The sequence below is a fragment of the Grampus griseus genome (genome assembly GCF_964374135.1).
Source record: "Grampus griseus genome assembly, chromosome: 1".
Taxonomy (NCBI): Eukaryota; Metazoa; Chordata; class Mammalia; order Artiodactyla; family Delphinidae; genus Grampus; species Grampus griseus.
In genome coordinates, this window is record NC_139017.1 from 156638825 (window position 1) to 156652659 (window position 13835).

Genomic DNA, 13835 nt, shown 5'->3' on the forward strand with positions numbered 1-13835 from the left:
GGGAGGGGACAGATGCTGAAGAAGGTTGACCATGCCCTTGGGATAACTTTGGGGACAGGTCACAAGAGAAAATGCTGAGGTCCCACCAAGAGCACAGCTGCCTCCTGGCTGTGTGACCTACAATAAGTCACTTAAACCATCGTAAACCCCAATTTTCTTATCGATCAAGTAGGTATAATAACTACCGGTCAAGGTTGTTGAACATATATAAGGACCAAATGAAATGAGTATTGAGGACCCGCTATGAACCAGGCACTATTCTAGGCATTGAGGACAGAGCAGTGAACAAAACAGACAAAAATTTCTGTCTTCGTGGAGCTTACGTTGCAACGTAGGATGACAAAAATCACTAAGAAAATTATATGCATACGAGAGAGTTAGGGATAAAGTGGGTAGGGGTTAGGGAGAGCTGGGGTTGGAGGTATAGTTTTAAGTGGAGTGGTCAGAGAAGGCCTGCCGTAGGAAGTGATGTTCTCACAAAGGCTTCAAGGAGAAAAGGGAGCAAGTAATGAAGATATCTGGGAAAGAGCCTTCTAGGGAACTGGCAGGCTGAAGTGGGCATGCCTGGTGTATTGTTGGAACATGAGGGAGGCCCATGTGGCTGGAGAAGAGTGACTGGGGTCGAAGATGGAGTCAGAGAGATCACAGAGAGGGCCAATTGGTCCGGGCAGGCCCTTTTAAAGAGTTTGGCTTTTACTATAGGAGAGTTGGGTTGCCCCTGAAGAGTTTTGAGGAGAGATGTAATTTGGTCTGACTTGTGTTTTAACAAGATCCTTCTGGATCTCGTGTTGAGAACAGATTAGATGGGGGCAAGTGTGGAAGATGGAAGGCCATGGCAACAAAGGGAGAAGTCTTGGAGATTTGGACCAGAGATACAGATGTAGAAACTGCATTGGGGATAAACTTGGGAGGGTTTACTGATAGATCGTGTGTGGGTGTGAGAGAAAGAAAGGGGTCAGTGATGCTGATTTAAGTAAAGAACGTGTAAGGCCCTCAGCCCGGGGCTTGGCACGTAGGAAGTGCTGGTCACAGTTGTTACCGCTGCTGGTTCCAGTAAGAGTGGGGCTGAGCCACCCGGCAGGGGGTTCTGGGGTTGGACAGATAAACCAAGCCATATAACCAGGGACAGGATGAAGCCCTTGGCAACCAGCAGAATGCTTTGGAGCACAGGGGTGCTCAGACCCAAAGGAGGTTGATGGATTCAGAGGAATAGCCTTTGGAATCGTGGAGTTCTGGCTCTGGGGCCCTTTGTATGGTATTTGGCCAAGTCCTGATGAGCTATGGACTAGACTTAGTGTTGGGATCAAAACCCAGTTCAATCCATCAGACCATCCCCCAGTGACCTCCCAGACTCGACTGCCCCTGCTCACAGGAGGTCAGCTGGTGTGGGCTGGGCTCGGCTAGGATGGTGGGCTCTGCTCCTCATGTTCTCATCCTCCCAGGACCAGCCATGTCTTCTCCCAAAGATGGCAGAGATTCAAGTGGGCAAGCCTAATCTGGCAGGCGCTTTTCAAGGCTTTGGACATGTCAAGGCCTCCATAGTGACCAAACCCAAAGTCAAGGGGTGAGGAAATATACTCCACCTCTTTAACCGGAAGGACTACAGTCACATTTCATTGCAACAGCTGTGGTTACAGCGAGGGTGACAACTTGGGGCCCTAATGCAATGCGACACACCTGGCCAGGGCTGGTCCAGAAATTGGCCAGAACTGGATCGGGAGGAGAGCAGAGCTGCAGAGGGTGGGCCGCGGGGCCTCGCATGTGGACACTCACTACCAGTTTGCAGGGAGATCACCCCAGAGAGCCAGCCTTGATAGCAGCTCTTTCTCCGTGTTTGAGACCCTGTTGCACTTGAGCTCTACCCTTAGTATATCCCTGCCCAGAGGGGCTTCTGGCTTTGACTCACCACGGAATGTCCCAAGCTAAGAGAGGGATCATTCTAGAGGGACCCATCCCCAGTCCCATATGACAACTAAGCCTGATTTTCCTTTCACCTCTTCTCTAGTCAAGAAGCAAATTGAGTTGAAGTCTCGAGGCGTGAAGCTGATGCCCAGCAAAGATAACAGCCAGAAGACGTCTGTGTGTAAGTGTCCGCCCCGCCAGGCCTCTCGCTCGAGGCCAGAACCGCTGGCGCTGTGACCGCGGGGAAGCCAGATGATGCTGTGCTGATGTCCCTTCAGCCCGGCTTCCCTCCGCCCGGGTCTGCGCACGCACACAGTAACCTGGTGCCCAGTGAGCAGCCCCGGGGCCTGCCCTCTGTCTTCTCGTGTTCCTCCTCCCATTCCCCTCCTGCCTCTTCTTTCTCCCTCACTTCCCATTCTAACTGCAGTCCAGGGAGTCATTACTGCTACATTTCTTTCTTTATTTTTCCTTTTGAATCACTTCCACCTGCTAAGACAATCCTTTTTCTGGCTCGTCTAGGAGTCAGTAAACTCCAGCTGGGATTTTGGAGGCTTCAAGTCCCTGATTCCAACTCCCAAGGCAAGATTGGGGGAAGGGGAGAGAGGGGAATGCCTAGAACCTTCCACCAGGGTGCATGGACCTGGCTGGGCAAAACATGGACTAGAAGCGGTGGGGATCCTTCTTCTTGAGCTGATAGCGGAGTGCCGGGGGCTCCCTGCTTGGACATGGGGCAGATTCTGTCCATGGAAACGTGTTCCTGCCATTGATGTTTGAAAGATCAAAAGGAGAATGTCCAATGCTGGGCAGTTGTCTGGAATGTCACTCCAGAAGCACCTGATCAGAGCCTGTGCTAAGGGGCTTTTGAGCTAGAGCATAGGAAGGATTTCCCAAAGGTTCTGGGCCACTCCAGGAGGCTGGACTTGAAAGCAGAGCAGATTTTTCCAAGAAACACTCCGTTTTCATTCTGGAGGTGGCGGCAGGGAGTCTCCCTTGGTCCCCCAAACACCTGGCCTTCTGGTCTACCTTCTGCCTCCCTTTGCCCTCTGCTTCTCACGCCCTTCTCTGTCTCCTTCCACTCGTCCTCCCTCTTTCCACTTTCCTCTCCTTCCTCCTCCCTCACCCTATCTGCTTCCCCCTCTTTTTCTCTCTGTCTCTGCTCCCTGCTGACCCTCTCCTTTCCTCTTTCACCTCCATGTGCTCCCTTCTGCTGAGGTGCTGGAAGTAATTGCTGGAGAGAGGCCATGGGTGGGTCCACAGCTCCATGCCTGGGTGGCAGGGAGCAGCGCGGGGAGAGGCAGTTTGGTCCCAAGGCCGTGACGAAACTGAGCCTGGCTGTGGGTTTTCTCTGGTCTTTCAAGTCCTCCAATTGGAGACAGGTACCACTCCTTGCCTCTGGGGACCATTGTCTGGTCACCCTGCCACAAGTGGCCTGGATGGCAGAGGGCAGCCAGAAGGCCCTGCTTCTGTGCTTGACTAGGGAGCCAAAGGAAGGAGCAGAGGGTTAGGTCAGGAGTCTGCAGGGAAGGCTCAAGACATGGCCCGGGCCCTCCCGGGCTCTTCCTTTCTGCAGCCACAGGAAACCAGAGGAGCCGAGGCAGGCACGATTCAACTTCAGAGTTTGCCCTGGGGCCACAGGCAAACGTTAAGGAAACTGCTCTGACTTGGGAGAGCACGTTTCTTTCCCAGTTGTGTCCTTAGGTAACTGTGTTACCCCAGGCCCTAACACCTCGGTTTCCCCATCTGTAGAATGGGGATGCAAAACCTTATCCTCCCTTTCTCCTTTGGATCTGAGATGGGCCTTCTTGACCTAGGACTTCAGGAGGTCCTTGAACTCGCTAGAAAATCACATGTGATGTTGTGGGTGCATTTTGGGGTGGAAGGGAAGGGTCTATGGTTTTCATTAGTTCTCAGAGGTACCAAAAACTCCCTCAGAAAGATGAAGAAACCCTATTTTAATAAAAAAATTCAAAACCTCTTTGAAAAAATATACATTTCTCTACAACAAGGTACTGGTCTCCTTTCTGAGATTCCTTCAGGGAGGAATGGGTGTGTGACTCAAGCTGCCTCGGGGGCAGGTCACCGAATGTCTGCAGGGGTCTGGCCTACTGTGTTCTGCCCAGATTCCCTGTGGACAGATGTCCTGAACTTCAGGGGAGCAGTGGGCCACACTTACATCTCCTGGATCCTACTTGCTGCCTTTACCAGTCTGTGGGCACCATCGGCCCCCCCGCCATTGTTTCTGACCACCCATGTGTCTGTGGCGCCCTTCGCTTTGGGTAGAAGGCATTGTCTTTCTGAGTGTGTGGCGGCTTCTTCCTCACCATAGGGACCGGGGCAAGGATCACCTTCCAGTCTCTTCCCTCTGCAGCCACGAGCAAATTCATGCTACGAGCACAAGCGGCTGGTCTTGAACAGGCAGGGGAGGCTGGAACTCAGGAAAGAAAGGGAAAAGCCTTTTGCCTCTGTAACTCCGACAGTAAACTGTTCACTGGGATTTGAGTTTGCTTGTTTCCGGGAAGCCTTGAAGGCTCATACGGGGATGCCGTCACCTGTTCGGTCCTCCCGGGAAGAGAGGGCACTGGGGGGGTATGAGCTGCTCACCGCTGGGCTTGCAACTTCCTGGATGGCGCCTGGGCCTCATTTCGGGCTGGCTGATTAAAGGGGACGCAGCAAGGTTTGCCATACATGTCAGGGGCTGTGGTTCGGTGGGTGGGCTTCACCACGGCCTCAGCTCTCCCGTCCAGCCACATCCTCATTGGTCAGCCTTCCTCTATGCTACGCTGAGCAGTGTCAGCTCTGAACGAGAGGGCGAGAGAAGGAGGCAAGAATCCGCTGTGCATTCTTAACACGCTGCAAGGTGGTGTGTGGTTCCCATGTGGTGGTCAGCAGGGCCTTTGGATGGGGGTGGTCGGTGCACAGGGTTGAGTAGGCAGGGCCTAAAGAAGGTGGGCGCTTAGCTCAGAAACCCTCAGTAGGGATGGATCACGGTGAGGCTGGCTTGCCAACAGATGGACCCGCAGGTACAGCTCAGGGGTCCTCTCTCCCTCCTGCCCCTGGGGATCCTGGAAGCCCCAGTTTTCTCTTTCCTCCCCGCTGCTCGCAAAACACCGAGGCCCCAGGAGGCAGGGGCTTGCTCTGCTTTTGGAGATGGTGCTTCTGTCTTACTAGCCGAGCCTGAAGGGTCCTGGACTGGGGGAATGTTGACGTAGCTTAGTTGAGGATGTGAAAGTTTCAGAAATAGAGGTTTGGCAAGGAAGGGGATGGGAGTAGGGGACGAGCGTCCAGTGGGAGCGACTGGCTTGAGCCTGGCACTGTGGAATGTTGGAGAAAAGGAGGCTGCCCAAGAGGCCTTGTACTCGTCACCACACAACCAAGAGGGTAACCGGTCTCTGGCTTGAGCGCTCAGTCTGTCCAAATGCCCAGGTTCCCTTGGCCAGCCACACCCGGGGCTCCCTGGAGATTTGGACAGGTTTCTAACAGTAGGAATGAGCTTCAAACTCAGGTCTGAAATGAGACTAACTGAGTCAAAAATGGGATTCCCCACTGCTGCACTTCCATCAACTCACTGCATCCTCACAGGTCCCTGGGCCGGGAAGTCCCCTGCCCCCTCTTCCCATGCCCTGCTCTTCCACAAGCCCTGATGACTCTTTCTTTGCCACATCCATTCCCGTCACTTCATGTCTGTCCCCACTACCAGGCTCTTGTTGTCCTCTACCTGAATGAACACAAAACTTTCTAACTCATTTCACAGTAACTGGCCTCCCTCTGAGCAATCCAGATCTTACAGTGCCCTTCCCCACTCAGGACTCTTCCCATCATCTTTAGGATCAGACTTGAGACCCTTCAAAGTCTGACCTCTGACACTTCACCTTCACTCCTCCATGTCACTCATACCCTCCCTCCTGTTCTGGCACACCGGACAACTTACAGTTCGGTTTCCGTGTCTCCACCTTGCTCCCCGGCCCCATCTGTCTGCCTGAAATGCCATTTCTCTGTTATCATGTATCTAAATCCCACTATCTCAGTAGATCCATGTCAAATGCTGCCTCCTCCAGGCAGCCTTCCATGCTTCTCTCAGCAATATGAGATGGGTCCTCTCTCTGAACCTCCCTGTAGCTGTATCTTTCATCACCTCCCCATTGTGGTTCTGTAGTTTCTTTCCATAGTTCATGTAACTCCTTGAGGACAGTGGAGTGGTCATATCTTATACCTGACATTGGCATTTCCCACTGTATCCAAATAGGGTCTTGTATACAGTAGGTGTTCAATTAATGCCTGTTGTGTATCATGTGCAGGAATGAGTGGGTGAGTGAGTGAGTGATGGAGCACATTGCTCATATTGTGGGACATTGACTGGGTGAGAGGGAAATGGGCCAACTCAGGGAACGTTGCTCCAGACTCCCCGTCATCCCTCGTCTAGAGGTGGTTGTTGGGACTGTGGGGTTGGTGAGGGCTTGAGTGGAACTCTGGCTCCTGGTCGTTGCCAAGGCCAGGACTCCAGAGGTGCAAGGGAGTTCTAGCCTCACAGCATCTCAAGAACAATAAACTGCAGGGGCCGAAGGGTTTCCACCTTCTCCACTGGAGACGGGAGAAAACTGACTTTGTGTGTATCCGCCGCCCTTTGACCAAGCTTCTCCTTTAACCTAGAGGACTGTGCACGTGGCTTTTAAAAACAGGACTCTGGTGTTGGCGAACATGAGGGCATCACAGCACCTGCCAGAACTACCGCAGGCGCTACCTCGGTGCCCTCGGCCAGCGGCATGGGCGGGGGATGCTCTGGTTACCGCTTACTCTGCATTGAGAACTGTCCGGTGGGAAGAGGTTTCTCAGCAGAAATATCCGTGTTTGAGCTCAAGTCCCTGCTTTGAACTTCAGACTGCAGCTTTCTCTTACATTCTTTACCGTTTCTGACCACACATCCACCTTTTATTTAACTTTCTTTGAGTCATGTCTCCATTGGGGGCTGAGGTTGGGGGGCTCATCCCATCTAGAGCCGCCATCAGCAGATTGGAAGGGTGGGGAGGTCACCGGGGGCTGTGGACTGTCCCCCTCTGGCCGCTGGTGCGGGATAAGGGAACGAACGGGATGGCTGTTGGTTTGGGGTGCCTCTGAGCCCACATGCTCTTGATGAATTTCACTTGGACTTTGCTCCCAAAGGAATTTGTCAAAAGCAGCTCCCCCTCTGCACACTCGGGAAACCCGAGCCCAGTAGACCCCAGCAACCCCACAGGCCCCAGCAGAGCAGGGCCTCTTTCTGTCTCTGCGTCCACCTCCCACTCTGCGACACGGCCCCGACTGGTTTCTTCCTGTGATTATCCATCTCTGTCTGTGCTGTTTTTTGCCTTGTAGTAACTCAGGTTGGTGTGTCCCAAGGGCATAATATGTGTCCCGACCCTGGCATACCTGAAAGGGGCAAGAGACTAGGCTCAGACTTCAGGTAAGACCTGTTCGGGAATGTTCTATTACAAGAAGGGTGCGATGGCCTGGTTGGGGGGAAGACAGGGACTGGCCTTCCCGGAGGTAGAGTGGAGAGGACCGTGTGGGCACAGAATCGCTTCCTGCAGAAGAGCTTTGGCCTTTGACGTTCTCTCTTGGTCCAGTCCTGGGACTAGTACCCACACCTTAAGGGGGAAGGGAGGGCTGTAGACTGCCAGTGTCACCCAGCAGACCTATACCCAGGGTACAAAGGGCTGCCATCATCAGGAATGACGTGCCAGCAGGCAGCTCACCCCTCCGATAGTCTAGGACACCCTAGGGCCCCGAGACAGTGCATTTTGTAAAGTTTCTGACTTTCCTAATCGAGGCATCTTCTCATAATCCTACACTTTCATGCAAGTTTATGGGTATCATCCACCCACTCTTAGCTGTCCCAATTGTCCTAATACTTATCTCAGAGGATTGCTGTTTCGCACACAAAGTCACCTTTTAACTCAATCCTAAAACCATTAAACGGTCCAAAAAAGAAGATGAAGAGCAGGTGTTCCTTCCAATGGAGGTTTTAAGTGATAAACGGTGGAGCGGAGATTAAGGGCCAGAGGAGAAATAAAGTTCGGCATGGTGCTTCTTTGTGGACCTATGAAGGACTCAGGGGGGACCTGGCAGGCCCAGGGGTGGAGCTCACAGATACGCCTTGTCTCCCAGGTTAGGATCCAGCGTCCAGTTCACCTGCAACGAGGGCTATGACCTGCAAGGGTCCAAGCGGATCACCTGTATGAAAGTCAGCGACATGTTTGCAGCCTGGAGTGACCACAGGCCGGTCTGCCGAGGTGAGGGTGCCCCTGGAAAGGGAGGCTGGCCAGCAAGCTGGGCTGGGCATGGAGGACGGAGCCCAGCTCCTGATGCCTGAGTCCAGGCTCTCATCCAGACTGGCTCACCTCATTCTCGCTGCTCCCCACACCTCAGATTCTGCATCCATTTACTAATGAACCCAACACGTTTATTTAGCACCTCCTCTGTATCCAGGCCTATCCAGGAGCAGGAGATAGCAGAGATAACAGATAACAGAGATGGGGAAGAGAGGCACGGTCCCTGCCCTGCCTGCACCTGACAGTCTAGTCAGGGAGTCACACGTGAGCAGGTTTCTGGCCCACTGCACCAAGATATTACAGCTGCACCTAGATGGGAAGGGTGGGAAGGGAAGTCACTTTGTATCATGTCACCTTGAATCCTTCCATTATAGCACACAGACATCCCAAACCCTCCATCTCAATGCCCTTTTGTCTTTCCACATACTCAGCAATAAACAGACCTGTCACTTCTGAAAGAATGCTCTGAGCTATGCAGGAGTAACAGGGACCATGACCTCAAAAGGCCTCTCTGTGGGATTCCTCTAACCTCACACCTGGACGTCTTATGCTCGGGGGCCCTGCCATCCCAGGTTTCACAAGAACCAAGGCTGGGCTGGCCAAGTCCCCATCCCCCAAATAATCTTAAAATATGAGACCTGCGTGTATTTTTTCTTTGGGACAGGACAGCAGCTGCTTCTATGGTAGAGAAGCCCCTGGCCTCATCTCGCAGGGCACCACTAGACAGCTTTTCATGTCCTACACTGCATTCATCTCTCTTTTTCCATTGTTTGCACACATGACCGGGACTCAAGAGTTCTTGGTACAAAAGTAAGGAATCACTCTAGAGTTTGTAAACAAAGACAGCAGTTGCCCTTTTGAGTGACCCTTTGGAAGAGAAAGTGTGCTGCCCACTAAAGTTACATTCCAGATCCTTCCAGTTTAAGAAGGAGATTCTTTGTCTCTCTCCAAGCACATGCATCAAGATGAAATTCATGCAGAGTAAGATGCGTCCAGGGTGAATAACTTAGATCACTGCTGCACTGAGGAAGGGGCAAGTTGCAGCTGAGACCCACTCCCTTTTTTTACTGTGTTGATAAGCACTCTGGAAGAGGGTCATGAAAATCTCTCTCAAATAAGCCTTAGATTAATTCATTCTCACTCAACTTTGAGGTGGCCACGATCCACAATTAATAATGTGCTTTGCATCCCCACTGATTTTAGTTATATTATTTCAAAGATTCCACTTAACTAATATTTGTCTAAAAAATCAAACAAAAGGGCTTCCCTGGTGGTGCAGTGGTTGAGAGTCCGCCTGCCGATGCAGGGGACACGGGTTCGTGCCCCGGTCCGGGAAGATCCCACATGCTGCGGAGCGGCTGGGCCCGTGAGCCATGGCCGCTGAGCCTGCGCATCCGGAGCCTGTGCTCCGCAACAGGAGAGGCCACAACAGTGAGAGGCCCGCGTACCGCAAAAAAAAAAAAAAAAAAAAATCAAATGAAAGAAGAATTCTTGGGTATTACTCTCAGCTTTGCCACCAGCTGGCCATGGGTAATTTGGCAAAGCCCCTATCTTCCCTGGGCTTATTTTCTTACTGGTAAATGTAGGTCATGGCTCCTACCCTACCCATCTTGTGTTAATGTGAGGGTCAAATGGAGTTGTAGATATGGAAACACTTTATGAATTGGGAAGTGCTGGACAAGAAAGCAAACATCCTTGTGCTAGAATATAAGCTCTACAGGGCAAGGACGTCTGTTTCGTTCACTGCCTTGAATAGGGCCAGGCACATAGTAGGTGCTCAATGGCATGTGTTGAACGGAAGATTTAATAAGTGAATAATTGAATAGCACAACACTCCATTTCTGGGGAACCAAGGCACCAGCTGAGTAGACAGGCACAGAATTATCAAGTCTGAGGAGCAAGGCTCCCGTTGCCTGTCTGTCATTTCAAAATTCCTTTTGAGGAGCCAGAACAAGGATGCCTTCAGGAGGTGGTGGGATCTGATCTCTCCGCAAGACCTTTTCATTGGAGGCAGGTTGTTCTCTTAGTAATGGTGGTTGTTTACATGAATAAGCCCAGGGTGGGGAAGGGCTGGTGTTTCAGAAGAAAGTTCACAGTCAAGTGATGTGCTCGTCTTTTTCTCCAGACACGTTGTGTGCCCCAGCCAAGTCCCTCCAATGACTTTGACCCACTGGACTCTGCATTCTCTGCCACACTATTGACTAAGCATCGGGCCGAGCTTTTTCACATCCATTTTCATCCCATCCTCTGCCCCTGGGAAGTGGAGGGGAAATCACGGAAAACATAGCCAGACAGAATTGAGTACAAATCCAAGCATTACCACTTTTTAGCCGGGTGTCTTTTCACCTCTGTGAATCTCTTTTCTTTTGATAAAAGGCAGTGATTATAGAGCATTGCTTTATGACATTACTGCGAGAACTAGAGGAGACAGTGGACATGAAAGGCCTCACTTAGAAGTGACCCCAGCGTATCTGTGAGGCTCGTGTGCAGCGTGTTTAGGTTAAACTAAACAACTAAGGCCTGTCAGGATATAGCTTCCCCGCGCCTCAGAGCGCACCCTCAGCCTCTAGTGGCCCCAGATCTTTTAGAAGCCCGTTTCCTCACTGTCCTGTCCAGTCCTGTTGCAATCACACACCTTGGGAGGCCCACAGACTTTGATCTAGAGACCGACTCTACCTCCTGCTGGCTTGCTGGCCCTGGGCGGCTTCCTTCCTCTTTTTCAGCCACAGGGCCCTCATTTGTGAACTGGGAAAACAAAACCTCCAGTGCCTAGTGACTGCCACATTGAAACAAGCCATTTTATAGAAAGTGACCAGCGCTAGCTGTGGTTGAGAGGGGGCTCTAGGGCAGGTTCACCTTCCTGCCACTCTCTCCCTCTTTTTTTCTCTCCCAAGGTCATTGTGAGGGAGGAAGAGAAAAACAAAGGTTGCTGGGTTTGGACTTGGATGATCTGTCCTTCACTTCCCTGAAGGCCAAGGGCTGAGTTAGATATTAAATTCAAGGGGGGGGGGTGGTTCTTTAATTTTGGCAGTTTTGAAAGTTTTCCTTTTAAAATCTCTTATTTTTAATTAGTCAGAATTACTATTCTAATTGTGATTTTTTAACAGAGAGTTTAAATGAAACCCGCTTTAAAAATAGAAAGGGACACAACTCTTTGAATTCCACGATAGCTCCCCTAATAAGCAGGTTACCAAAAGATCACAGTCTGAGAAGGATTCACCGCCACACACAGTGGTATTATTTTTCCTCTAATGCCTTTAAAATATGATTTGATTTTAAACATTCATTTTCCACACAATTAATTCTACCAAAACATGGGACCCGGCAAATGATAGGTTTTCAACAAATGTTTGAGGACAACCTGAGTGAATCAGTGATTGAAATGAATGAACAATTGGGGGACGTGCCCTCATTTGGGAATTTGAAATTAGATATTCACAGGCCTTTTCTTTCTTCCCTTCCCACCAGAAGAAACAAGCTTCTCATTTAACTACTAGAAAATTTTGATTTTGGAATTGAGGACAACATGAAACATTGTTATCCTGATAAACTAATTCTATTCAGGCCCAGATACAGGCAGTATAATATAGGGCTTGTCAAACTTAGTTCACATAGGGAGCCCAATATTTTTTAAAAAAGCGTTTGCAGAGGCCCCATAAATAAAATAGATGCCGTGGAGCTTCTCTCAATGAAGTAGGGGCGGGGGATTTGGAGTTGCCCCCTTCTCACCACTTCCAGCAGCCGCGAAGCCACCTCCAGGGAAGCCCTGAGGTTCTGGGGAACACGGTTTGTAAACCACTGATGGAGTGAACAGGACCAAATTGACAACCAGGAGATCTGGTTTCCTGTGACCACAAATTGGTGTTGACAGAGGATAGAGATGGAGTACCAGCCCCAGATGAAATACAGTTACTGAGTCACAGAGCAGATCATCAACAGAAAGTCGTACATTATTTTTCTTCCTAGAATAAGAGCTTTTGTGGTAAATAGAACACCAGACTCAGGACCCAGAGACCTAAGTTCAACTTCCAACCTTGCTAGTAACATACCATATGGCACAGGGCAAGTTACTGAAATGCTCTGAATCTTCTCGCTCATTCTCCTAAGGTGGGAGTGAAATGTGGGAAATATTGCACAAAAAAGTTTAATTTAATGCCGTGAAAATTACAGGTGGCTGTCTTCCGTCCTGGGTCAGCTTCCTGGGCCTCCCCCTTAAACACTAATGTTGTTCAGAGTTCTGTCTTCATCTCCCTCCCCTCCTCTTTTCTCCACCCCCTCCCCCCTCCCCCCATCCCTCCCCCATGCTACCCCCGCCTTCCTCTCCTCTGCTCTGTAGTTATTCTCCCCTGGGTGATGTACTGACTTCACTAGAATACATGCCCCATTGCTCCCTGAGCCCCTTACCTACACGTATGTACTAATGATAAAACTCCCATTTATTAAGCTATTTATACTTATATAAAGCAGTACAGTAACATTTTTTATAATTTCTTTACAAGGAAAGAGACAACATCCATGTTTTATGTTTAGCTAAAGCTTGGAGTGGTCCGCCAACTTGCCCAAAGGCCCAAAGCTAATCTTTTGAACTGGGATTCCACCGCAGTCCAAAGGCTCTGTCCTACTTCTACTTGAAAATTGCACCTGGACACCAATGTGGAGTAAATACACTAGATGGAACCTCATAGAACAGCCTCTCCTCCCCCTTGCCCCCACTTTTTGGTAACATTTATTTTGATCTAATTGTGAACTCACAGAAAATTGGCAGGAACTGTGCAAAGTATTATATGTTCTTTGCCCAGATTTAAACAACTACTTTTAGGGAGTTAATGGATAAGCTGGATCAGTCGCAGAGGTAGGAGAAGAGCCAGAGGCATCATGGAAGCCAGTGAATGTGAGTTTCACAGAGAGAGAAGGGTCAGCAGGGTCAGACACTTTAGAGAGGTCGAGTACAACAAAGAGTGGAGAGCAGCCCCTGGGGTTAAGTGGCTCAACTAAGGGGTGGATGTTTGAAATTGCCCCTGTAAGGAACTGTCAAGGAAATGGAGCAAAGACAAGAGAGAGGACTGACTTGGGCCAAAGCTTCCATTACAATGGCAAAGCACAAGTCTGTGGTGATGCCATGGTTCTCCTGGCAGCTCCCGGGCACCCAGGATTAGGAATAGAGATGGTTAATCAAAGGCAGATAGGAGAGTGTCACAGGAGCTGCTGGTGAGGGTCTTGAGGTCCAGACTAGGTAGTGAGAGAAGAAGGGTCAGGAGGGGATGGAGAGATGGCGAGAAATGAGGGAGCCAGGGGTCTGGAGAGACCTAGGGTTTAGGACAGCAGGTGGTGCATGGAGACCAAAGTCACTCTGCTGGATGCGTAGGCAGCGGGGAAAGGAGCGGGGTGATGGAGTTTAAGATCTCACAGATGGACTCTCCTGGGTCCCAGAACAACGGGCCCTGGGTGTGGCCACAGACATGGTTGACCTTGGGCAGGGGCACCTGATCTCAGGAGGAGGCGCTGACCTCTGAAAGGTGAAGGAGCCATCCCTCTGTTGGAAGCGAAAGGAAGAAGATGGGCACATAAGCAGACGGGATTGCAGACTTGGGGGGTGAGAGAGAGGGCACGCCTGCCAAATGTCCTCTG

The 13835-nt window shown here is 50.7% G+C and overlaps 1 protein-coding gene across 1 annotated transcript in view; it reads left to right on the forward strand.

The window, feature by feature from the left end:
* The window catches only part of CSMD2 (CUB and Sushi multiple domains 2), a gene marked incomplete at both ends in the record, with an annotated part of 666759 nt that overhangs the window by 333497 nt on the left and 319427 nt on the right, over positions 1-13835 (forward strand). Inside the window, 3 exon segments of the mRNA XM_082658204.1 lie at positions 2006-2083; positions 7252-7339; positions 8044-8168. Coding sequence (XP_082514330.1) covers positions 2006-2083; positions 7252-7339; positions 8044-8168 — 291 coding nt within the window.